The 27,284-nt window shown below is 46.1% G+C and overlaps 1 protein-coding gene across 18 annotated transcripts in view; it reads right to left on the bottom strand.

Annotated features, from left to right (window-relative positions):
* Positions 1-27,284, bottom strand: part of LOC137221796 (protocadherin gamma-C4) — a 169,302-nt gene that overhangs the window by 98,416 nt on the left and 43,602 nt on the right. For 2 of the 18 annotated variants that reach the window (XM_067732047.1, XM_067732049.1), the window contains exon 2: positions 26,579-26,974. The exons of 6 other annotated variants lie outside the window; for them this stretch is intronic. In XM_067732047.1, coding sequence (XP_067588148.1) covers positions 26,972-26,974 — 3 coding nt within the window. In that variant the 3' untranslated portion in view covers positions 26,579-26,971. 10 more of the 18 variants (XM_067732046.1, XR_010942145.1, XM_067732019.1 and 7 more) reach the window with 10 other exon arrangements.

Below are 27,284 nucleotides of genomic sequence, written 5' to 3'. Positions count from 1 at the left end.
CCGTGTTTGGGTCTCAGGATGTGAAGTCAAATCATTCCCACTCTGAAGTGGAATTAAGGCCCCAGGAGAATCACCACAAACTATGTCTTGAGTGGAATGCAAAGGATCACTACATCTTAGGAAATTAAACTCTGTCTTTCCAGTATGGGCAACGCACAGATTGTAGGAATAAGGTAAAGTTCCTTCACTGTAGTTGGGGGGAACCACGGGGCCAGACTTGACACAGACACCAGGCTGAAAGCAGCCCCAGGCAGCGGGGCTGGAGGAGTGTCGAAGGTGTAGGGCGACCGCCAGAATCACCGCGAGGAGGAAGAGCACCGAGATCAAGGCCAAGGCCACCACCAAGTAAAACTGCAGCTCAGCTTGGGGGTCAGTGGGCTCAGAGTGGTCACTGAGGTCCGGCAGCGCCTCCTGCAGGCTGTCCGCGAAAACCAGGAGCAGCGTGGCGGTGGCCGAGAGGGGCGGCTGTCCCCCGTCGCGCACAGCAACCAGCAGGCGCTGGCGGGCCGCGTCCCTGTCGCCCAGAGCCCGCGCCGTGCGCACCTCGCCCGTGCGCAGCCCCACGCTGAAGAGTCCGGGCTCGCTGGCCTGCAGCACGTGGTAGGACAGCCAGGCGTTGTGTCCAGAGTCGGCGTCCACCGCCACCACCTTGGTGACCAGGTAGCCGGGCTGCGCGGCGCGCGGCACCATGTCGAAGAGCGCCGAGCCGTCGGGCCCCAGCGCCGGGTACAGCACCCTGGGCGCGTTGTCGTTGCGGTCGCCCACCAGCACGCGCAGGCTCACGTTGGCGCTGAGCGCGGGCGAGCCGTGGTCGCGGGCCTGCAGCGTCAGCTCGAAGGCGCGCAGCTGCTCGTGGTCGAAGGCGCGCTGCGCGAACACCACGCCGCTCTGTGCGCTCACGGACACGTAGGACGACAGCGCGCGCGGCTCCAGGTCGCTGGCCAGGATGGAATAGGAGACGTGGCCGTTGGGCCCCAGGTCGGGGTCGGAGGCGCTGACTTGGGCGATGGAGGTGCCGGGCGGGTTGTTTTCTGCCACGTGGACCACGTAGAAGGCTTGGTGGAAAACCGGAGCGTTGTCGTTGATGTCCGTGATGTGCAGAGTGATGGTAGTGCTGCTGGAGAGGGGGGGCTTTCCCCTGTCAGTGGCTGTGATGGTGACGCTGTATTCCAGAGTCTGCTCTCGGTCTAGGGCTCCATCTGTCACCAGCTTGTAGTAATTATTAGAAGAAGAATAAATCTTGAAAGGAACATCTCTTCCTATATGACAGGTGACTTCTCCATTTCCTCCGGAATCCCGGTCCCGTGTTTTGAAGAGCGCAACAACCATTCCTGGAAGAGAACCCTCCAAAATCTCATCAGAGAGAGAAGTGATGATTATTTCTGGACTGTTGTCGTTTTCATCTAGGATATCTATGATTACTTTACATTGGGTAGAGAGACCACCTCCGTCCTTTGCTTCCACTTCCATGGTGTATCTTTCTATATCCTCAAAATCCAGTGACTGGTTATTCTTAATCATGCCTGTTTTCTCATCCAGTGAGAACATGTGCCTTGTACTCTGAGCAGTGCTCCTGAAGTAGTAGTGTATTTCAGCATTGGCCCCCTCATCCTGGTCAGTGGCTGTCAACAGCAACACGGAGGACCCAGGGGGTAGATTTTCACTAATGCTGATTCTATATTCGTCTTTGCTGAACACCGGGGGGTTATCATTGGTGTCCTTGACAGAGATTTCTATCTGAGCGGTGGCACTTCGTGGCGGGCCCCCTCCATCCAAGGCAGTCAATATCAAGCTATGGGACCGCTGCTTTTCCCGGTCTAGGGGTTTCTCCAAAGATAACTCTGGGTACTTGCTACCATCGGAATTAACTCGAACCATTAATGAGAAATAAGGGTTAGGACTTAGCTGATAATCTTTAACTGAGTTCGTGTTTATATCAGGGTCAGTGGCAGGGTCAAGGGATATTCGTGTACCTGAAGATACAGATTCAAAAATTTCTAAATGTATTTCCTTTTTATCGAATTGAGGAGCATGGTCATTAATATCCTCAACAACCACAATGACATGAAAAATATTTAAAGGATTTTCCACCACGGCCTCCAACTCCAATTCACATCTTCTTCTCTCTTTACATATCTGCTCACGGTCTATTCGGTCCTTCACAAGTAAGTCCCCACTCTCCTCGTCTACGTTGAAAAGCAGCTTCTCCGCGCTAACTCGCAGCTTTCGAGCCGACACATCCAGGACACTGAGCCCTAGATCCTTGGCGAGATGCCCTACCACAGAGCCCTTGGCCAGCTCCTCGGGAATGGAGTAGCGGATCTGCTCGCAGAGCGCGGGGTAGAACAAAGCCAGCAGGAAGGGAAACAGTACCTGCCGCCGGCCGGCCGGCCGTCTCTGCGTGCAGCTCCCTCCCATTGCGCGCTCTAGTTCTCGCTGGGTCCCAGTCTTTCCGGAAAGCCAAAGAAAATGCAATCCACGGCGTCACTGGAAGAGCTTTCGGCCCAGGACAGGCGGAGCCGGGAATCCGTTTGTGCTGGGCAGAGCCTGCCCGGCCAGGAGCCTGAGTGCGTGAGCAGGTTTCCCTCTCTCTGTGTTGGTGGCTGCGCAGGAAATCCCAGACTGGAGGCTGAGGAATCCCGAGCGTCCGCGCTTGCCCTGCACTGGCCGACAGCGGCGCCCTGAGGCCTCATGTGAAACCGCAGTCTGACATTTCCGTCTTGAATACAATTTCTCTCCAGAATGTGTATGTATATACACACACATATACATATATATATAGTTATGTAATTATATATATGTATAGTTATGTAATTGCCCCAAATTCCAGTTTTAACAGCGTATACGGCAGATGTCTGCATACTTAGTTTTTCAAGAAATTTATTGTGTAAAATTTCAAACTTATACAAAAGTAGGGAGCATTATTATTGAACCTTCATATACCCATCACCCAACTACAACTATGATCAACACAAGGTCATCTTTGTTTACTCTTTATTTCATTCCCTTATTATATTGAAGCAAATCCAAGGTATTTTAATAACTCTTCTTTAAAGACAAGACACGAAGATGAGGAAGAATTTTATCCTTAAGCCTATTATATTATATAATCTGTTACCGATGCAAAAGTCCTGCCTCATTTAAGAAAACTGGAACAGCATTTTCCAGTCTGCCCAGTCATTGATCCAAAGAGCCTTGTGTTCTGTTTTTAAAGGCAAGTGACATTTTTATGGAAGAGACTAGTAGTTACCTACCATGACATACAAGCCTTCGTCAATATCTGTTATTACATTTTTCCAAATTAACCATATTTTAATATTTATGTATACTAAGTACTAAAGGTTACTCCCCAAGACAGAAACTTTAAGTGACAGTTTCCCTACTGCATGGTTAAAATTATGACCCTGAAGGATGCTTTACTTTTTTCCTACTAGCTTAGGAATAAAGAGTATTTGAAATAATTATAATGTCTGTATGTCATAATGGATTTCCAGACATGTTAGCCCTCATATTCAGCATGTTCAGAATAGAACTTTGAGTCAATTTCAAAGCTTATTTTCAAAGTCTCCTACAATGCCATTTATTACTTGAAATAACATTGTGTTAAAATCACATTACAGGGCTTCCCTGGTGGCGCAGAGGTTGAGAGTCCGCCTGCCGATGCAGGGGACACGGGTTCGTGCCCTGGTCCGGGAAGATCCCACATGCCGCGGAGCGGCTAGGCCTGTGAGCCATGGCCGCTGAGCCTGCGCGTCCAGAGCCTGTGCTCCGCAACGGGAGAGGCCACAGCAGTGAGAGGCCCGCGTACCGCAAAAATAAAATAAAATAAAATAAAATAAATCACATTACATAATACATTATTCTTTTCCTTATGTCTAAAAGCCAGTAAAATATTCTTAGAATCTCCATAGCAGTTCCTGAGAATATTTTCCTAAACCATCTCCCATAACCAGATTTATTTCTAGCCTCAAAAGTTGGAGGATTGAGCCATAAAAAACAGTTGAAGAATAACTTTTATTTCCTATGTTTTGTCTTCTCACAGGGTCCAGTCTAAGAAACCCCTCTTCAGCAAGCATAAACTATAGGAGGTTTCAAATTATTAATAATCTGATATTATAGTGTTAGGAAATCAACAGCTCTGAGGATGAGAATAAATGATGTTAAAGTTTTTCACTATTAAAAGAATAAAGCATCCTTTTCTAGGATTTGGAAATGGATGATATTTGAAGTTTGAATTATCCTCCGAAATGATCTTTAAATGCAAACAACCTCTACAAACATGTGAACGGAAACACGTCGCCTCTAAGGGGTGTTGTCCTGTCACAGAAACAGTAAAGAAGTACTGAGTCTGGGCTTTCAGTTGTTTTTACAAGAAGAATGCATTTCTTATTAATTTACCCTTACAAAAATAGCATCGGCTGCAGAAATGTTTTTAGAGTAAGAATTTCACAATGGGGCCATTGGAGATAACAATAGTAACAAATTTCAGGAATGGAAACCAGTCCTAAGAATTAGTAGTGAACCGTGGTAACCACTGAAGCAACCTCACCCAAAGAGCCACGCCCAATGCCTGATAATGAGAGCAGTCCCAAGAGGAAGGTTTCCACTGACCTTAGGTTAATCATTATGAGAAAGCAAAAATTATAACAACGATGTAACCAATAAATGCCTCCTATATATGTTAGAGCAAAAATTAGGCCCAGTGAAAATTTAAACGTATGGTGAAATATGTTAATATCAACTTATTCTAAAGTGCAAACACTTAAATAGAAAACCAAATTTTTTTAAAAGTAAAGGAAAAATTGAACTCACTGGAACCAAAGGGGTGTCTTCTATAGGAAACCTGGCATCATCTGAAGCGCACAAAGGCTCGCTTTTCTCACAGCTCTCCTGGCTGATGAGCGTGTCCGCGTAGTTGGGCTGCGGGAAGATCACGTGACTCCTCCTCGAGTCCGCTGTGAGCGAGACCTCGTGGGAATAGGTCTGCAGGAAAGCTCGCACCCCGTCTATGCCCACAAAGTGAGACGTAGGCACACCCGCTAACCCGCCTCCTGAAGCCCGGAGCAGATGCGACGTGTGCCAGCGCCTCAGCCTGAGCGCCAGCAGCACAATGACAAAGGCGAGGAAGACACAGGAGACCGTGGCCACCGCCACCACCAGGTAGAGAGTGAGGCCTGAGTCGTCAGGGCTGGCGGGAGACTCAAGGCTGCCTAGTTCAGCGAGGACGTCGGGGATGCTGTCAGCCACGGCCACGGTGAGGGAAACGGTGGCAGAGAGAGGGGGCTGGCCATGGTCCTGGACCGCCACCACCAGGCTCTGCTTGAGCGCGTCTCTGTCCAGCAGGGCCCTCGCTGTGCGCACCTCGCCCGTGTGCAGCCCCACCGTGAAGAGCCCCGGCTCGCTGGCCTTGAGGAGGCGGTAGGACAGCCAGGCGTTCTGGCCTGAGTCTCTGTCCACAGCCACCACCTTGGTCACCAGGTAGCCGGGCTCTGCGGAGCGGGGTGCCAGCTCTACACCCGTGGAACCGTCGGTGGGAAGCATGGGGTACAGGATTTCTGGCACATTGTCGTTCTGGTCCAGCACAAACAAGCTCAGTGACACGTTGCTGCTGAGAGGTGGGTCCCCGCTGTCGCTTGCCCTCACCTGCATTTGAAGATCGCGAAATTGCTCGTAGTCGAAGGAGCGCAGTGCGTATAGCACACCAGTGTTGGAGTTGATGGAGACATAGGAGGAGAGAGGTGTCCCTTGGATGGTGTCTTCGGCTAAGGAGTAAACAACCCGAGCGTTCTCATTGCTGTCGGGGTCGTGGGCTGTCACCGAGAAGATGGAGGTGCCTCTAAGGTTGTTCTCAGGGAGATAGACTGAATAGGAGGTTTGAGAGAAGGAGGGTGGATTGTCGTTGACGTCGACCACGTGTAGGGTGATGTGAATTTCCGTGGACAGGGATGGTGTTCCTCTGTCTGTTGCGGTCACTGTGATGTTATATTCAGAGGTTTTTTCTCGGTCAAGATTTCGGACTGTCAACAACCTATAATAATCTTCTACTGACTTTTCTAATTGAAAAGGTAGAATCTCCTTGATGGAACAAACAACTTGGCCATTCTTCCCAGAGTCTCGGTCATGTGCATTGAAAAGAACGATTACTGTTCCTTGGGGAGCATCTTCCCTCACTGGACTAAATAAAGATGTAATGGTCACTTCGGGTCTATTGTCATTGACATCTTCCACTGAAATGAGCACTTTGGTCCGATCCTTCAATGCCCCACCATCTTCAGCCTGTATTTCCATGTCATAAAATGCACATTCTTCATAATCTAAACTCTTTGCTGTTGATATTTCGCCAGTATTTTCATTAAGCTGGAATAACGGAGATTGTTTTTCACTAATTTTCCAGAATTTATAAGCCACTTCTCCGTTGGTCCCCTCATCCGGGTCGCTAGCGCTTACAGTAAGCAGCCGGGTGCCCGGGGGCACGTTCTCTGGGACTTTCACTCGGTAAATCTGTTGAGCAAAAACCGGGGCATTGTCGTTTGTATCCAACACTGTCACTCGGATGTGCACTGTGCTGGAGCGACGCGGTTCGCCTCCATCGGAGGCGACGAGGACCAGACGGTGAGCAGCCTCCTCCTCGCGGTCCAGGGCGCTCTCCAGCACCAGCTCTGGGCTTATAGTTCCGTCGTCTCCAGTTTGCACGTCCAGGGAGAAGTGGTGATTGGGGCTGAGCTGATAGCTCTGCAGGGAATTCAAGCCCACATCGGGGTCAACAGCCCCTGGGAGTGGATAACGTGTTCCGGGCAAAGCAATTTCGTTAATTTTTACTTCCAGATTTTCGACCTGGAATTTCGGATTATTATCGTTGATATCAGTTACTTCTATTTCTATTCCGTGAAGCTGCACCCTGTCTTCAACCAGGACTTTAAAGTTCACCAGACACCGCGCGCTCTGAGCGCAGAGCTCCTCCCGGTCTATCCTGCCCGCGGTGACCAAGCTGCCGCTTCGCGGGTTCAGAGCAAAGAGCTGCGTCCTACCTCTGGAGACGATGCGGACTCCCCGCTCCGCCAGCTCGCGGAGCTCCAGCCCCAGGTCCTTGGAGATATTCCCCACGATATAGCCTTCTTCTGTCTCTTCAGGTACCGAATAGCGGATCTGGCTAGCCCCGGTCTCCCACAGCCTCCCCAGGAAAAGGCACAACAGGGCCAGTCTTCTGTGGTGCAGGCGATTCGTTGGAGCGGCCATTGTTGCTTCACTAAAGATTTTTTTCAGAATAATTTCTGTGAACGCTGATTCCTTAGGTTCTGTTTTCCTCCTGCAGATTATGGTGATCTTTTCCCTCAGGAGAAACCCGTAGTGCCTCAGGCTAAGAGGCTGAGTTATGTTGCAGCCCCGGAGTCGGTTTGTGGGATCCGAGCGGCTTTGTGTAGTTGCAGATCCTAATATCCAGACGGAGCGCTGACTGAGCTTTTCTTAGAGTTGGTGAACAGCGGCGCTCAGAGTCCTAAGCCGTTACTACACCCACCCACTCAAGTACTGAGATATGCAGTACTTCTGTTATAGATGACTGAAAAAGAAAACACTACTCTCTAACGATAATGATTTTAGATTTCTCTAATTGTGTAGTGCGTTCATATTTCAAATTCAGTTACCATTTGTGGATATTTTAGTTGGAAATGAAGTGGAGTGAAATTCTATTAAATGTCACTTTGGTATCAAACAAACTTAACTCTTATTTTTGCTAGAATTCTGTTCTCTCTCTCTAGATATGTAAATTATTCAAATTTCCTTTTTTATAATGTTTCAAATACTTTCTATAGGTCATTATTTTCTGAAGTAATTAGAATGTGCAATCCTCTTTGGAAATACATCCATATTTTTCTTAATTTTATATGTATGCTTATATATGTATAGTACATAATAATATTGAATGAATATAAGGATTATTCATCTTGAAGCTATTTTATAAGCCTAATTCATTTTCATAGTGAAATTCCTGGAGTAAGGTCTCCTTAAGATTTTCTTCACAAAAATTTAATTAGGCAATGGTACTAGATTTTATCACCTAATATTGCTAAACTTTAAATGGATTGGGTTTTTAAATTTTACATAGTTATGATTGTTAAACTTTTATGCTATCACAATTTTTTTAATATTTAGTTTTCTGTGTGAATTCATAGTGCATGCACAGCCTATGGCATCTGGAAGATTCAGATGAACATACATTGAAAAGTAAGTTTCCATTTCAATTCTTCCATCAAGAAATTATGCAATTTTAATTTAATTATAAGCCTCATATTATAAGGGTCATCTAAACTTATGTAATAATGTGGGGAAAAGAACACAAGATGTAGAATGAATTATTACCACAAAAAGTAAGTACCACAATAAGAAATTTCTTTCAGCAATTTGTAGAGAAACTATTTACTGAAGCAGTTCCTAGCAAAAAGACTGATACTTATGTAACGGCATCTTTGTATGTGCTTGAAATTAGTAGGTTTTGCCTTTAAAATGGAAAATTCAGAATTCTCCTTCCCTCCTACAGTTAGAAGAAGGATGAGAAAACCTCCAGTCACTAATGTTTAGGGCTCCAAGTAATAAAACAAATCCAGTGACCTTCCCCCCTTTCTTCTTCAAAAAATATAGGTTGGGAATGACAGCACATTATGGAGGCAACAACATTTCCTTTTCTTTTACCGAGTATCTCCTTCTGTTAACTATAAAGAAGAAGAGAATTTCGTATTCAAGAAAACTTGAAGGAACTTAGATAATGACTTCGACTTTCTGATGAATTCACTGAGTCGTTCTCTCCACACACACACAACACACAGTAATTTTTCTTAAAATTTTAAGGACTTCAAAGACTCATAAATAGGTAGACTTAAGGAACTAGACATGAGGAATAAATATAAGAAAGGGATGGAAACTGTACCAATGAAATCAGTGAAAGAAGATACCTAGTAGTACTCTTTTTGCTTTAAAGAATGAATTGATTGCCTACTTTAAATCTGATGTTTACTTATATATAATAAACATTAAAATATGTTAAAGAATGAGAAAAATCAATGGGTAAATTTCATTAGCTTAGAAAAAAGATAAGAAATCGGCAAAAGAATTTTGCGGCAAAGCAAAGAGCATACTCTCTCTTCTTTGTAACTCCGAACTGAGTAACATAACTCTATTTTATGTCACATGCTTACCCAAATCACCGTTCCCCATGATGATTGGATATACAGCTTTCTGATGAGCTATAATACTCCTAACACAACTACAAGATTAAAAATATATTTTCATATGAATAAACAAAATGGTGAAGATGATGAAAAGGAGTAGACACTTAAATGGAACTCACCGCTGTTAGAGTTTCAGGATGGGAAGTTGACTCACTGGAATTACAAAGTGGAAATAAGGCCCCAGATGAATCACCACAAAGTATGTCTTGTCCTGAACCCAACTGCTCATTACATTTTAGAAAATTAAACTCTGTCTTTCCAGTATGGGCAACACACAGATTGTAGGAATAAGGTAAAGTTCCTTCACTGTAGTTGGGGGGAACCACGGGGCCAGACTTGACACAGACACCAGGCTGAAAGCAGCCCCACGCAGCGGGGCTGAAGGAGTGTCGAAGGTGTAGGGCGACCGCCAGAATCACCGCGAGGAGGAAGAGCACCGAGATCAAGGCCAAGGCCACCACCAAGTAAAACTGCAGCTCAGCTTGGGGGTCAGTGGGCTCAGAGTGGTCACTGAGGTCCGGCAGCGCCTCCTGCAGGCTGTCCGCGAAAACCAGGAGCAGCGTGGCGGTGGCCGAGAGGGGCGGCTGTCCCCCATCGCGCACAGCAACCAGCAGGCGCTGGCGGGCCGCGTCCCTGTCGCCCAGGGCCCGCGCAGTGCGCACCTCGCCCGTGCGCAGCCCCACGCTGAAAAGTCCGGGCTCGCTGGCCTGCAGCACGTGGTAGGACAGCCAGGCGTTGTGTCCAGAGTCGGCGTCCACCGCCACCACCTTGGTGACCAGGTAGCCGGGCTGCGCGGTGCGCGGCACCGTGTCGAAGAGCGCCGAGCCGTCGGACCCCAGCGCCGGGTACAGCACCCTGGGCGCGTTGTCGTTGCGGTCGCCCACCAGCACGCGCAGGCTCACGTTGGCGCTGAGCGCGGGCGAGCCGTGGTCGCGGGCCTGCAGCGTCAGCTCGAAGGCGCGCAGCTGCTCGTGGTCGAAGGCGCGCTGCGCGAACACCACGCCGCTCTGTGCGCTCACGGACACGTAGGACGACAGCGCGCGCGGCTCCAAGTCGCTGGCCACGATGGAGTAGGAGATGTGGCCGTTGGGCCCCAAGTCTGGATCTGAAGCGCTAACTTGGGCGATGGAGGCTCCAGGCGGGTTGTTCTCGGCCACGTGGACCACGTAGGAGGTCTGGTGGAAAACAGGAGCGTTGTCGTTGACGTCAGTAATATGCAAGGTGACAGTTGTGCTGGTGGACAGGGGCGGCTTGCCCTTGTCGGTGGCTGTGATGGTGACATTGTACTCCGGTGTCTGTTCTCGGTCCAAGGTCCCGTCTGTTACCAACTTGTATGAATTTTTGGACGAAGAGATTATCTGAAAAGGTACTTCACCCTCTAATCGGCAATTAACCTCCCCATTCTCCCCGGAATCTCTGTCATGTATTTTGATCAAAGCAATTAGCGTTCCCGGCACTGCGTTTTCCAGAATCATTTCGACTAGGGAATGAAACGTAACATCTGGCCTATTGTCATTTTCATCTTGAATGTTAATTTCAACTGTACATTGTGCAACCAGTCCTCCGCCATCCCTCCCTTCCACCACGATAGAATATTCCTTGATTTCTTCAAAATCCAGTGTGTTTAGAGTTGTAATTTCCCCATTCTTTGAATTCAGACCGAAGACTTGCCCGGTCCTGTAGAAGGAATAAGTGATTTCTGAGTTGACGCCCTCGTCCTGGTCGGTGGCTGACACCTGCAACACAGTAGTGCCTGGGGGCACGTTTTCTCCAAGGCTGACTCGATATACGTCCTGGCTAAATACCGGGGGGTTATCATTGGCATCAGTGACCTGGATCCGGAGCTCAGTAGTGCCATTTAGGGGTGGATCTCCACGGTCTGAGGCCGTCAAGACTAAACGATGATAACCCTGTTGTTCCCGATCTAAGGGTTTCTCCAATACCAGTTCCGGGTATTTACTACCATCTTGTTTCTCCTTATTTATCAACGAGAAACTAGGGCTAAGAGAGAGTTCATAAGTCTGCAGAGAGTTCAAGCCAATATCTGCATCTTCCGCGACTTCTAATATAAATCGCGTGCCTGGCAGCGTAGACTCACTTATTTGTAGCTCAGAGGAATTTTGCATGAATTTTGGTGTGTGGTCATTAACATCCTCGATCTCCACACTCACGTGATAAAAGTTCAATGGATTTTCAGCAACAGCCTCAAATTCTAGAGCACAAGCCGGCTTCTTCCCGCATATCTGCTCCCGGTCTAGCCTGCTGCTAACAAGTAACTCCCCGCTCTCCGAGCTCACAGTGAAGTAAGGCTTCTCCGAACTGACCCGCAGTTTTCGAGTCGGTAACTCGTGGACACTGAGTCTCAGGTCCTTGGCGAGGTTCCCCACCACCGAGCCCTCTGGCATCTCCTCGGGAATCCTGTAGCGGATCTGCTCAGAGAGCGCCAGGCAGAACAAAGACAGCAGGAACGGAAAGAGCACTGGCCGCCTCTCAGCCCAGCCCCTCTCCCCAGCTCCGCTCCCCATCCCTCTTGCTCCCCTCAGCTTGCTCACCGGCTTGGAGACACCGGATTACAAACAATCTCTGTGCCGCAGTAGTCCGGAGCTCCGAACAGCTTTATTCCGGCGTGGGGGGTCAGGCAGGGTTTCTTCTTCTCCAGAGGAGGAAGCGGTGGAAAGGCTAGCGAGTCTGAGATGGGAAAGTGCGCTGCGTCTGCGCGAGGAGGTCGCCAGCACCAAGCTCTCCACTTTGGCCAACAGCGGCGCCCAGAGTCCGCACTAGGAAACTGCAGCCCCCGCTGCTTAAGTTTAAACAGCTAAAATAATTATAACCGTGTGCCTAATTTAATATGCCATATTTTTATGTTAATATATTTAATACCTTAAATTATCAAGACTTCCTTAAGGTATCTTTTCTCTTGTTTCCAAATTATTAGAAATATCATGTTGGGCCTGTATACAAACTTACATATATTGGTCCATTTATTTCACCATTCTACAAACATACATTGAACTTTTGCTTTGTGCTAAGTACTGTCCTTGTCAGTGGCCATATAACAAAGAATAAGACACAGGTCTTGCCCTCAGAAAGTTTATTGTCTGCTAATTTCACGAATCGTTTCTGTTTATTAGCTATGATATATAAAAAAATTTTAAGCTTCTTTCACTGATTCCTATGTTTATCCCCAACATTTCTACATACTCAATGCTATTTCATATCACATATATTAGAGAAATCAATACTGTTGAAAACTATTTTGTAAAATTGTGTAATTTTGTACCAATCCTCAAACATCTCCTTCTGATCATCTCAACACTCTCTTTACAAAATAATTTCTTTTTACTCTTCTATCTCAAGAAGTATTCATTAAAAAAAACTGTCCCTATGATGTAGCCAGGATATTATTAACTGTACCTCCTACCTCATATCTCAAAATTAACTGGCTTATGTCATACCCAATATCACATATAAATTCATCCTTAAAATGTATTGAAATGTTAGTCTATCCTTCAATACAAAGTCACAAAGGGATACTCTAATAGAATGCATTAGCTCCTTATCTATGTACTTCTGTTATGCTAAAGTAATGGCTTCAGAATTGGAGGAATTGAGCTCATGGTAAATGTATTTACATAAATTCACTGAATGTAGTGACACCTGTTCTAATTATTTTACTCCATTTGTTTAAAAAATTTTGCAATTAGTGAATGCTTTGAGCAAGAGTATTGGGGCAACTTTCCACACACTTTTTAAATTTGCAAAGTGTCAACAAAATAGTTGTCTCCTCAAGTGACTGTACACCCAAACACTACAGAAAATATGAAGTTAACTCCTACCCATTGTATACGCAAAATTGGAAGGAACACAGCACAATCCCTGGGAAATGTCCTTTTAATTACTAATGAATAATTCATTGTGATTTCCACTCTCATCTGATGACAAATCAGAGGTTAGTTTTATTTAAATGCTATAACAAGGGATATGGAAGTCATATAGTCCAGACAGAATCATTTTTAATTGAATTTTAATCATTTTTAATTGAATCATTTTTGATTGGTTTGTTTAGAATTTGTGTACATGTAACTTCTGTTCTTAAAACCAACACTCTCGAACTCTAACCATGAGAACACAGCACATTTCACATGGCTGTACAATCAAAACAGCTCATTGGAATTCTAATGAAACGCGTTCTTCTGTATTTTACAAAAGTCATTTTCAACAATTTAAAATGACATGTTATTGCAAATTTGATGGGGGCAGGGGGCAATGACCATTTTAGGCTTCAGATTCTATGTCTCTATTGGTATGAGTCCTGGGTGACCACTGACACACAAAAACAGTGGTGTGTGTGTTAGGGACCAGTCTCATCTACCACCACCCTTTAAAATATGTTTGTTTTGAAATATAAGAAGTATTAAAGGTTTGAACGGTAGTGATCCAGATGCAGGGCTCAGAAAAGAGGTTTAAAGTGAAGAAAATTTCAAGAGCCTAGTTTTAGTTTTAGCAAAGAATTCTTAGGATTCTTTGCAATCCTAAGAATCCTAAAAATTCTGAGATGCATTTTACTTTTATTAAGCTAATACAAGGGTTTAGAAGCCTCAATAATGGGTTTTTTTTGTTGTTTTTTTTTGCGGTATGTGGGCATCTCACTGCTGTGGCCTCTCCCGTTGCGGAGCACAGGCTCCAGACGCGCAGGCTCAGCGGCCATGGCTCACAGGCCCATCTGCTCCGCGGCATGTGGGATCTTCCTGGACCAGGGCACGAACCCGTGTCCCCTGCATTGGCAGGCGGACTCTCAACCACTGCGCCACCAGGGAAGCCCCTCAATAATGTTTTGTAAGTTTTAATTTATATGTATACATATATGTGTGTGTATATACACACACACCCATATATTCCTATATATAAAACGAACTGACCATATGTGATTGGGTAACTATTTCTTAAGTGAATAAGTAATAATTGTGGTAAAATACCGAAAGCTTTAAGAGGTCAAGAGTTCATATTTAAACAATCTTGTCTAAGCCTTTGGAAAGCAGATAAAACAATTATGTTGATTAGAACTCAATTTTATGGTATCACTAACACAAACCCAGAACTTTGTGGTACACCTCAAAAATTATTTTTAAACTTTCTTCACAATGCATGTTTCAAAACACAACTTAAATGTATAAAAAATATAATTCCTCTAAGAAATAAACGTAAACAAAGAACTGAACTCACCTGAACAGAAGCAGCTTCATCCCTACATTCACGAAAATCTCTGGATGTTAACAAGGAATCCTTTTTCTCACAGCTCTCCTGGCTGATGAGCGTGTCCGCATAGTTGGGATGAGGGAAGATCACGTGACTCCCCCGCGAATCAGAGGTAAGGGAGACCTCATGGGAATAGGTCTTCAGGAAAGCCTGTACTCCCTCCATGCCCACAAAGCCTGAGGCTGGCAGGCCTGCCAACCCGACGCCCGAAGCCTGGAGAAGACTCGACTTGTGCCACCGCCACAGTCTGAGAGCCAGCAGCACAATGACAAAGGCGAGGAAGATGCAGGAAACAACGGCCACTGCCACCACCAAGTACAGTGTGAGGTCTGAATCATCAGAGCTGGTGGGGGTCCTGATACTACCCAGGTCGGCAAGGACTTCTGGGATGCTGCTGGCCACAGCCACGGTGAGTGTGACGGTGGCGGAGAGAGGGGGCTGGCCATGGTCCTGGACTGCCACCACCAGGCTCTGCTTGAGTGCGTCTCTGTCCAGCAGGGCCCTCGCTGTGCGCACCTCACCCGTGTGCAGCCCCACCGTGAAGAGACCTGGATCGCTGGCCTTGAGCAGGCGGTAGGACAGCCAGGCATTCTGACCTGAGTCTCTGTCCACAGCCACCACCTTGGTCACCAGGTAGCCGGGCTCTGCAGAGCGGGGTGCCAGCTCTACACCCGTGGAACCGTCGGTGGGAAGCATGGGGTACAGGATCTCTGGCACATTGTCGTTCTGGTCCAGGATGAACAGGCTCAGTGATACGTTGCTGCTGAGTGGAGGGTCCCCACTGTCACTGGCTGTCACCAGTAGCTGCAAGTCTTGGATCTGCTCATAGTCAAAGGAGCGCAGCGCATATAGGACGCCAGTGTCAGAGTTGATGGAGACATAAGACGAGAGAGGCGTCGCCATGATGGTGTCTTTGGTCAGAGAGTAAGTGACCTGGGCATTGTTGCCACTGTCAGGGTCATGGGCCGTCACAGAGAAGATGGAGGCGCCTCTGGGGTTGTTCTCCGGGATATCGGCTGAGTAGGAGGCATGAGGGAAAATGGGTGGATTGTCGTTGGTGTCTGCCACGTGCACGGCAATATGAATTTCAGTAGATAGAGGTGGGGTTCCTAGATCTGAGGCCATCACTGTTATATTATACATAGAGATCTTTTCTCGGTCCAAATATTCCCATATCACCAATTTATAATAATTATCTATTGATTTTTCTAATTGAAAAGGTAAGTTATCACGTGTGTAACAGACAACTTGACCATTCTTCCCAGAGTCTCGGTCATGCACATTCAAGAAGGCAATTACTGTCCCAGGAAGAGTATTTTCCAAGACTGGGCTAAACAAAGATGTAATGGTCACTTCGGGTCTGTTATCGTTGACATCTTCCACTGAAATGAGCACTTTGGTCCGTCCCAGAAGTGCCCCCACATCTTCAGCCTGTATTTCCATGTCATAAAATGCACATTCTTCATAATCTAAACTCTTTGCTGTTGATATTTCGCCAGTATTTTCATTAAGCTGGAATAACGGAGATTGTTTTTCACTAATTTTCCAGAATTTATAAGCCACTTCTCCGTTGGTTCCCTCATCCGGGTCGCTAGCGCTTACAGTAAGCAGCCGGGTGCCCGGGGGCACGTTCTCTGGGACTTTCACTCGGTAAATCGGTTGAGCAAAAACCGGGGCATTGTCGTTTGTATCCAACACTGTCACTCGGATGTGCACTGTGCTGGAGCGACGCGGTTCGCCTCCATCGGAGGCGACGAGGACCAGACGGTGAGCAGCCTCCTCCTCGCGGTCCAGGGCGCTCTCCAGCACCAGCTCTGGGCTTATAGTTCCGTCGTCTCCAGTTTGCACGTCCAGGGAGAAGTGGTGATTGGGGCTGAGCTGATAGCTCTGCAGGGAATTCAAGCCCACATCGGGGTCAACAGCCCCTGGGAGTGGATAACGTGTTCCGGGCAAAGCAATTTCGTTAATTTTTACTTCCACATTGTCGACCTGGAACTTCGGATTATTATCGTTGATATCAGTGATTTCTATTTCTATTCCCCAAAGTTTCCCTTTATCCTCAACCAGGATGTTAATATTTACAAGACACCGCGCGCTCTGAGCGCAGAGCTCCTCCCGGTCTATCCTGCCCGCGGTGACTAAGCTGCCGCTTCGCGGGTTCAAAGCAAAGAGCTGCCTCCTACCTCTGGAGACGATGTGGACTCCGTGCTGCGCCAGCTCTTGTGACTCCAGCCCCAGGTCCTTGGAGATGTTCCCCACGAAGTATCCTTTGTCGCTCTCTTCAGGCACGGAGTAGTGGATCTGTCCTCTCCCGATCTCCCCTAGCGTGCCCAGGAGCGCGCACAGCAGTACCAGATCGCCGCGTCCTCGGTAATTCTTTGGAGTGGCCATTGTTCTTTCACTAAGGAATCCACTCAGAATCTTCACTGGGCATATATGTCTTCTTTACCTTGTTGCTGCTTTGCAGATCATCTTATGGAAAGCTGGAGTTTCCCAAATTTAGGGGCGGAATTTTGCTGCAGTCCTGCAGTTGGTTTGTGAGATCTGCGGGTCTTTGTGAGGTGGGAGCCCAGAGTATCCGGACGGTTTTTGGTTGCATTTATCTCCAAGTAGGTGAACAGCGGCGCTTAGAGTCCTAGGCAGTTACTGCACTCAGATTTGTAATATTGCATGCTAGATTACTTAGGAAAAAGTTACTACTTGCTTTTTATAGTTTGGAATAATTTATCTCTGAATTCATATTTTAAAAGTAATTGCCAAGAAGTGTGGGATGAAGTATGGTTAAAGTCTTACAAAGTATTATTAAATGATCAGATTTTGGGGTTAGTGTCATATTAAATTACTCAAATTTCTGGAATATATTTACTCTGTTAAAAATAAAATTTTATTTCTTATTATGCTCTAAGCTTTATTGTTAATATCTTCAACATCTATTATCAAATAAGAACTATAGTTATCACTGGAAATTAATTCATTTTTAGACTAAAATACACCTATTGGAGATGACTGACCCAGAAGTTGTTTTATTTGGTTTAAAACAATTAATATTTATAGTAAGCTTCCTGTAGAGTTGTTGCCTTTTAATATTCTTTTTAAAATGGCATTTTAATTACACATTAATAATAATGTTTTCAAATTAATTTTGTGATGTTTTACTAGGATATGTACTTTTACTTTGAAGTTTTATCAGAGATTATTTAAATTTTATATATTTTCTATTTGAATAGAAAATACTTGAAAGATACAAATGAATATACAATGAAAAGCAAGTTTCCGTCCTATTCTTCTGCCAGTGAGAGATGATTACATTTTAAAGCCGACTTAGTTAACTTTTAAAGGTATACATATAATCTAAAGGTAATTTTACCTTAACTAGCACTTTGATCAAAAGAACCACAAAATTATCACTAACGAGTCAAAAAGTGCCAGTGCAAGAATAAATGTCTCTTTTCTTCAGCAGTTTGTACAGTGGCCATTAACTGAAGCAGTTGCTAAGGGAAATCTAGCAAAGGCCCGATACAATGTATTATCATCTTGTGTATGTACTTGTATGCACATAAGACTGTCAGTCTTGTCTAAAATTTGAAGAATTCAACATGCTATTTTTCTCCTAGAGATAGTAGAATGACTAGAAGACCTCTAGCTATATTAGTTTAGGGCTACAAAAAAAAAGATATTTCAAAAATTACATAGGAGAAGTGTGTGTGACAGGAATAACAGAGGCCAAAACATTGTGTTTTCTTTGATAGAGGAAGCCTATAGAATGAGCATCAATACAGATTAATCCTGAAAAACCTATGCTGCAAGTAAGGAGAACATGCTTTTATCTTCTGGTGAACATAATGAATCTACTGATAAATAAAATGATTTTACACACACACACACACACAGAGCACAATGAATACAATTACAGTAGGCCCATCTACATAAAAATACAGGTTAAGAGACGTTATTCTAGGAGTTTTTGAAACAAAAGAGAAGTAAATATAGGAAACAATATTAGATTAATATGGAAACCATTATAGTTAAATCAATTAAGAAAACTACCTAATTTTAGCTTATATTTTTTCTTTAAAGGTTTATTTATATGACTGCCTACATTTACATTTACAGTATATCCAAGCTGAAAAAAAATCACAATATATTAAGCTGTGGAAGAAAAATTTAGGGAAAAATCTCAGTAGTTTTATGGGAGACCCTATAACATTGCCTAATGTTTCCCTTGTAGATAAAACCACAACTTGACTGCTTTGTAAATCTGAGCCTGGTAAGACACCACTGAAAGACACATAATTGCTCCGAATTCAACCTCCCTTGAAGAATGGTATGACAGCTTTTAGACTGGCTACTACACTCTTAAGACAATGTTTGGATCGAAAAATTGTATATAGGCACACATTGGTAATATCTTGAGTTTGGTTCCAGACCACTACAATAAAGGGAATAGCACAATAAAGCAGGTCACAGAAATTTTTTGGTTTCCCAGTGCATATAAAAGTTATGTTTTAAGTGTGCAATAGCATTATATCTAAAAAAATGTACATGCCTTAATTTAAAATACTTTATTGCTTAAAAATGCTAACCATCATTGGAGCCTTCAATGAGCCAAACATAATCTTTTTGCAATAGTAATATCAAAGATCACTGATTATAGATCGCCATGACAACTATAATGATAAAGTTTGAAATATTTTAAGATTTAAAATACTGTGACACAAACTGTGACACAAAGACATGAAGTAAGCAAATGCTGTTGGACAAATGGTGTCAATAGAGTTGCTTGACCCAGGCTTGCCACAAACCTTCAACGTGCAAAACAACAACAACAACAATGAAAAAACAAAGACTCAGTATCTGCGAAGCGCAATAAAGCAAAACGAAATAAAACAGAGATACGCCTGTATTTGCTTGTGAATATGGAGAACTGTCTAGACCATAAGAAGCAGGTTATACTTACAGGAAACTCACCTGATGGGAGGTTGACTCACTGGAATTACAAAGTGGAAATAAGGCCCCAGATGAATCACCGCAAAGTATGTCTTGTCCTGAACTCAACTGCTCATTACATTTTAGAAAATTAAACTCTGTCTTTCCAGTATGGGCAACGCACAGATTGTAGGAATAAGGTAAAGTTCCTTCACTGTAGTTGGGGGGAACCACGGGGCCAGACTTGACACAGACACCAGGCTGAAAGCAGCCCCAGGCAGCGGGGCTGGAGGAGCGTCGAAGGTGTAGGGCGACCGCCAGAATCACTGCCAGGAGGAAGAGCACCGAGATCAAGGCCAAGGCCACCACCAAGTAAAACTGCAGCTCAGCTTGGGGGTCAGTGGGCTCAGAGTGGTCACTGAGGTCCGGCAGCGCCTCCTGCAGGCTGTCCGCGAAAACCAGGAGCAGCGTGGCGGTGGCCGAGAGGGGCGGCTGTCCCCCATCACGCACAGCAACCAGCAGGCGCTGGCGGGCCGCGTCCCTGTCGCCCAGGGCCCGCGCCGTGCGCACCTCGCCCGTGCGCAGCCCCACGCTGAAGAGTCCGGGCTCGCTGGCCTGCAGCACGTGGTAGGACAGCCAGGCGTTGTGTCCAGAGTCGGCGTCCACCGCCACCACCTTGGTGACCAGGTAGCCGGGCTGCGCGGCGCGCGGCACCGTGTCGAAGAGCGCCGAACCGTCGGGCCCCAGCGCCGGGTACAGCACCCTGGGCGCGTTGTCGTTGCGGTCGCCCACCAGCACGCGCAGGCTCACGTTGGCGCTGAGTGCGGGCGAGCCGTGGTCGCGGGCCTGCAGCGTCAGCTCGAAGGCGCGCAGCTGCTCGTGGTCGAAGACGCGCTGCGCGAACACCACGCCGCTCTGTGCGCTCACGGACACGTAGGACGACAGCGCGCGCGGCTCCAGGTCGCTGGCCACGATGGAATAGGAGACGTGGCCATTGAGCCCCAGGTCAGGATCCAGCGCGCGGACTTGAGTGATGGAGGTGCCAGGAGGGCTGTTCTCTGCTACGTGGACCACGTAGGAAGCCCGTTCGAAAACTGGCATGTTGTCGTTTACATCACCGATGTGCAGGGTGATGCTTGAGCTGGAGGAGAGGGGTGGCTTGCCTCTGTCAGTGGCTGTGATGGTGATGTTATACTCAGGGGTCTGCTCGCGGTCTAGAACTCCATCTGTCACTAATTTATACGTGTTTCTTGAAGTATTGAGTATTTTAAATGGAACATCACCTTCTAATTTACAAATAACTTCTCCATTGTGTCCGGAATCCTTGTCACGGATTTTGAGCAAAGCAATGTGTGTTCCCAGCTTGGTGTCCTCCATAATAAGATCTGGTAGAGACTGGAATATCACTTCTGGGACATTGTCATTTATGTCTAGGACTTCTATCTCCACGGTACACTGGGCAATCATTCCTCCACCATCCTTTGCTTCCAAAACTATGGAATATTCTTTGACTTCCTCAAAATCTAATGCATTTAGAAGAGTAATTTCCCCAGTATTAGAATTCAGGTCAAACTGGGTAATCTGGCCTGCTTCAGTGAAAGAGAAGGTGATCTCGGCATTGACACCCTCATCTTGGTCGGTGGCCATAACTCGAAGCACAGTGGTGCCTGGGAGCACGTTTTCTGGAAGCTCCACCCTGTATAGTTCTTGGCTGAATACTGGAGGGTTATCGTTGGCGTCAGTCACTAGGACTTGTATCTGTGCGGTACTGCTTAGGGGTGGATCCCCGAAATCCAAGGCCATCAATGTCAAGTGGTAGGACGTCTGCTCTTCCCTGTCTAAAGGTGTCTTCAGTACCAGCTCAGGGTATTTACTGCCATCTAATTTCTCTTTAATCACAAGTGAGAAATGATCATCAGGACTGAGCTGGTAATTCTGTAGTGAGTTGGTACCAATATCTGCATCATGGGCAGATCCTAAAATAAATCGTGCCCCAGGCTTTGTGGACTCACTTATTTGTAGCTCAAAGGAATTTTGCATGAATTTTGGTGTGTGGTCATTAACATCCTCGATCTCCACACTCACGTGATAAAAGTTCAATGGATTTTCAGCAACAGCCTCAAATTCTAGAGCACAAGCCGGCTTCTTCCCGCATATCTGCTCCCGGTCTAGCCTGCTGCTAACAAGTAACTCCCCGCTCTCCGAGCTCACAGTGAAGTAAGGCTTCTCCGAACTGACCCGCAGTTTTCGAGTCGGTAACTCGTGGACACTGAGTCTCAGGTCCTTGGCGAGGTTCCCCACCACCGAGCCCTCTGGCATCTCCTCGGGAATCCTGTAGCGGATCTGCTCAGAGAGCGCCAGGCAGAACAAAGACAGCAGGAACGGAAAGAGCACTGGCCGCCTCTCAGCCCAGCCCCTCTCCCCAGCTCCGCTCCCCATCCCTCTTGCTCCCCTCAGCTTGCTCACCGGCTTGGAGACGCCGGATTACAAACAATCTCTGTGCCGCAGTAGTCCGGAGCTCCGAACAGCTTTATTCCGGCGTGGGGGGTCAGGCAGGGTTTCTTCTTCTCCAGAGGAGGAAGCGGTGGAAAGGCTAGCGAGTCTGAGCTAGGAAAGTGCGCTGCGTCTGCGCGAGGAGGTCGCCAGCACCAAGCTCTCCACTTTGGCCAACAGCGGCGCCCAGAGTCCGCACTAGGAAACTGCAGCCCCCGCTGCTTAAGTTTAAACAGCTAAAGTAATTATAACCGTTCTGCCCAGCTGAAAAACCTTTTTTAGATGTCCGTATATTTAATAACGTTTAATTTGTACTATTAGAAACGTCATTATCCCAACTTTCCAGGTTTTTAGGTAAATCAGGTAGGTTTGATATATAAACATCTATATACTGACATAATTATTCCCCGACTTTCAAATCCGCACTAGTAATAGAAGGATAACTATAACACAGACTTGGCCTAAACGATCTCAGAGCATAGTAATTGTGAATACTTATTAATTAGCAATATACTGGATAAGGTTTTATCTTTTTTTTCCTCGTAGCCTTTTCCCTTACTGTTGTGGTACCTAATTCAATTTTTCCAGAGAGCAACAGTAATGCTGAAATTGTCTTTTAAAAGGGCACAATTTTTTTTTGAGCACAGGCTCCGGACGCGCAGGCTCAGCGGCCATGTCTCACGGGCCCAGCCGCTCGGCGGCACGAACCCGTGTCCCCTGCATCGGCAGGCGGACTCTCAACCACTGTGCCACCAAGCAAGCCCTAAAAGTGCACAATTTATACTTACCTCTCTTCTTCCAAAATAGTTTCAGTGATTTCTTTATAGTAACATTTCTTGATTTTAACTTCCAATATCTCACTTAAAGAAATGATGCAGCCTTTTAGAAAAGAGCCTATCCCTCTCCTTCCCATTGCACGATTATTTTCCTGGGTACAAAATGCAACATAAATCTCCAAAACTACAGGGGAATAATATATTTTGCTTTGCAACACAAACTCACTAAGCATGGTCTATGTACTGAGGCACTTGTTCCCACTTCTGTACTTATCACATCCCGTAATGACGGTTGAAGGAAATAGTCCCTAGAAAGTTTATTTGCAATAGCTCACTGAATTTAGTGACGATTTCTCCCCTTTGTTTAAAAATATTTTTAATCATCTAATAAATTTGGTTGGGGGGGTTCTTTTTCAAAATACCTGATAGCCACATTTCTGCCTCATAGAGTGTCAGTAACATTATCCTCTCCCCCAAGTGATTGTACATCTGAACACTTCAGAATGTATGAAATATACTCCCACAGGACTGCACAGACCTTTATATGCAAAACACCACATAACACAACATTATGCTAGAAAAAATGTGCTCTTACCTAATACTCAAAAGGTCCCAGTAAACAAGATTACCTTGTCATCAACTACTTCCTGATACTAATCAACTGATGTACTGAGTTATACTAAAATGTTGTATAACAAGTATAGAAGTAGTTAATTGCAGACTAGATTACTTCTAACTGAATTTTTCAGCAGACCCAATAAGTAAAATTCACTACTGGTCTAGGACTTGAGTGTATGAGATGGTTGTTTCATAAAGCCAGCATCCCAAATCTCCCACTTATAGAGCCCACATACACACTTTGAATGACTGCATCACTAACACAGCACATTAGAATTTGGGGTAAAAACATGCAATGGCCTATTTCACAAATGTTACTTATGACACTTGAATGGCATTTTATTTGATGTCACATTTTATTGGTTTTGGACAATGACCTTTAGTGTAGTATTAGACTCCATGCCTGTCATTGATAAAGATCTCAGTGAAGCCTGACACACACACATTTCATTCTTTAGGCATCCATCTAACCTTCTACCAGGACCTGACTTTAACAGACAATTGTGGTTTAAATAGGTCAAAAGCCATGGAGGTTTTCAAGGTCACCAGGGGGAGTTACATGGAAGCAGAAGCAAGGCACAGAAAAATTTTTCAAGAGCCTTTTATAGATCTGATCTAAAGAGAGTCCTGAGAAAACAGAAGTGTACTTTCTTAAGAACCTCATGCAATGAGAAAGACTTAACAATTCATTCTCATTTATAAAATACATGAATTAAGAACACCATGTGGAACATAAGTAGAAGGTATAAAAATGCGATTATCCACTTATTCACAATCTTGTCCATATGCTTTCACTATAAATATGATGCCAAAACCTATGTCAATAAGCGTTCCATGTTAAAGAATCACCTCCGAAATAAACGATTAATCTTGCTTTACCACTTAAAAGGGTTTTTTTACCCATCTTCAAATCACTTATTTCGCAAAACAATAAAGAAATTTACACAAAATATACTTCTTCAAAGAATATAAAGATAAGTGAATGACTGAACTCACCTGAATAATTTGGGCTTTATCCTTACATTCATGAAAATCTATGGATGTTAACAAGGGATCCTTATTCTCACAGCTCTCCTGGCTGATGAGCGTGTCCGCGTAGTTGGGCTGCGGGAAGATCACTTGACTCCCCCGCGAGTCCGCGGTGAGCGAGACCTCGTGGGAATAGGTCTGCAGGAAAGCCCGCACCCCGTCCACACCCACAAAGTGAGAGACGGGCACGCCCGGCAACCCGCCTCCTGAAGCCTGGAGCAGGCGCGACGTGTGCCAGCGCCTCAGCCTGAGCGCCAGTAGAACGACGACAAAGGCAAGAAAGACGCAGGACACCGCGGCCACGGCCATCACCAGGTACAGCGTGAGGACGGAGTCGCCAGAGTCGTCGGAGCGCTCGAGACTCCCCAGGTCTGCCAGCACATCTGGGATGCTGTCAGCCACAGCCACCGTGAGTGTGACTGTGGCGGAGAGAGGGGGCTGGCCGTGGTCCTGGACCGCCACCACCAGGCTCTGCTTGAGCGCGTCTCTGTCCAGCAGGGCCCGCGCTGTGCGCACCTCGCCAGTGTGCAGCCCCACTGCGAAGAGTCCTGGATCGCTGGCCTTGAGCAGGCGGTAGGACAGCCAGGCGTTTTGGCCCGAGTCTCTGTCCACAGCCACCACCTTGGTCACCAGGTAGCCAGGCTCTGCAGAGCGGGGTGCCAGCTCTACACCCGTGGAACCGTCGGTGGGGAGGGCGGGGTACAGAATCTCAGGTGTGTTGTCGTTCTGGTCCAGCACGAATATGTCCAGTGACACGTTGCTGCTGAGCGGTGGGTCCCCGCTGTCACTTGCAGTCACTCTCAATTGCAGGTCATGAAACTGCTCATAGTCGAAGGAGCGCAATGCATACAGGACTCCAGTATTGGAGTTGATGGAAACATAGGAGGATACAGATGGCCCCTGGAGAGTATCTTCAGATACGGAGTATGTGACACGGGCGTTCTCGTGGCTGTCAGGGTCACATGCAGTCACAGAGAAGATGGAGGTGCCTCTGGGGTTGTTCTCAGGCACAAAGACGGAGTAGGAGGAGTGGGGGAAGGCAGGTGGGTTGTCGTTGGTGTCTGCCACATTCATGGATATGTGAGTTTCCGTTGACAAGGGCGGGCTTCCACCATCTGTGGCTTTCAGTGTGATGTTATATACAGAAAATTTTTCCCGGTCTAGGTTTTCTGCTGTCACCAATCTATAATAATTGTCTATTGATCTTTCTAATTTAAAAGGCAGATTTTCTGAAACAGTGCAGGTCACCTGACCATTTTTCCCAGAATCTCGGTCTTGAAGGTAGAAAAGAGCAATTACTCTTCCAGGAGGAGTGTTTTCAGGGACTGAGCTGCTTACAGATGTTACAGTCATTTCCGGGGCATTGTCATTCACATCTAAAATTGTGATCAGTACTTTAGCCCTTGTCATGCTACCAGCACCATCCTGAGCTTGAACTTCCATTTCATAGTAGCCAGATTCTTCATAATCTAGGCCATCTAAAGTTGATAATTCTCCTGTGTGGGAGTTCAGTTGGAATATCTGTAGAATTTTTGGAGTTATTTTCCTAAAAGAGTATGTCACTTCCCCATTGACTCCCTCATCCAGGTCGATAGCATTTACCGTGAGTAGTCTTGTGCCCACTGGCACATTCTCAGGGACAGCTACTTGGTACTGGGGCAAAGAGAAGACAGGCGCATGATCATTCACGTCCACCACTGTTACTTGGACATGGGCGGTTCCGGATCTGGGTGGATCACCGCCGTCAGAGGCTGTGAGGAGGAGGTGGTGAGCTGTCACTTCCTCCCGGTCCAGCACGCGCTCCAGCACTAATTCCGGATATTTAGTTCCATCCTCTCCAGTTTGCACAACCAGGGAGAAGTGGCGATTGGGGTTGAGATGGTAGCTCTGGAGAGAGTTCGTGCCCACATCCGGATCCCTAGCCTCATTTAACGGAAATCGCACCCCAGGAGCTGTATTCTCCATTATTTTCACATTCATTTCTTCCGTCAGGAATTTAGGAGTGTTGTCATTAACATCAATTATTTCCACTTCTATAGGGTAAAGATTCATTTTATCTTCCATCAGGATGTTAAAGTTCACCAGACACCGCACGCTCTGCGCGCAGAGCTCCTCCCGGTCTATCCTGCCCGCGGTGACCAAGCTGCCGCTTCGCGGATTCAGAGCAAAGAGCTGCGTCCTACCTCTGGAGACGATGCGGACGCCCCGCTCCGCCAGCTCCCAGGGCTCCAACCCCAGGTCCTTGGCGATATTACCCACAAAAGACCCTGTGTCTGTCTCCTCCGGAATGGAGTAGAGAATACGTCCTGCCGAAACTTCCCTCTGGGTCCCCAGGAGGATGGAGAGCAGGATGAATCCTCTGTAGTCCCCGCCCCTCTCCCGAGCCGCCATTCTTGTTCTGCTCATCTTTAGACACTGGCCTATCTCCTGTTGTGTTTCTGGATGCCAGTATGTCTGCGTGGAGCCCTCTGTATTCGGAAAAGGAGCCCAGAATCCAGTGGTACAGAGGCCTGAGTTTAGTGCAGCTTGGAAGAGAATTTGTCTCAGTCTGGCGTTTCTTTGTGCTGTAAAAGCTCAGTGGTTCTGGCGGATCTTTTGAACCATTTTTCCCCTGGCTGGTGAACAGCGGCGCTCAGAGTCCTTACTAAGTTACTGCACCATATTGAAGCAAAATAATTGATTTTTCAGAAAGTTGTTTTATCCTTCAAAATTCTCCCATTTATATTTCTTCAATTCATACAACTCTGATATCATTTAAAATTAAATTTTAAGCAACTGTGCATTAATGCAACAATGTTCATGGATGGATGTTTATTAATCCCAGATTTTTAACTCTCTGCTCTGCATTGCAATTTTGAAATGATTCTTAGACATTGCCTCACACCTTATTGCACATAGATAAAAATCAGTCATTGCAGATAAAAAAAGTATGATTTATTTTTAAAAGGTGTGTACACATAAG

Source organism: Pseudorca crassidens, chromosome 3 (assembly GCF_039906515.1).
Source record: "Pseudorca crassidens isolate mPseCra1 chromosome 3, mPseCra1.hap1, whole genome shotgun sequence".
NCBI classification, from domain to species: Eukaryota; Metazoa; Chordata; class Mammalia; order Artiodactyla; family Delphinidae; genus Pseudorca; species Pseudorca crassidens.
The sequence above is the reverse complement of the archived record's forward strand: the minus strand, read 5'-3'. Positions and strand labels throughout refer to the sequence as shown.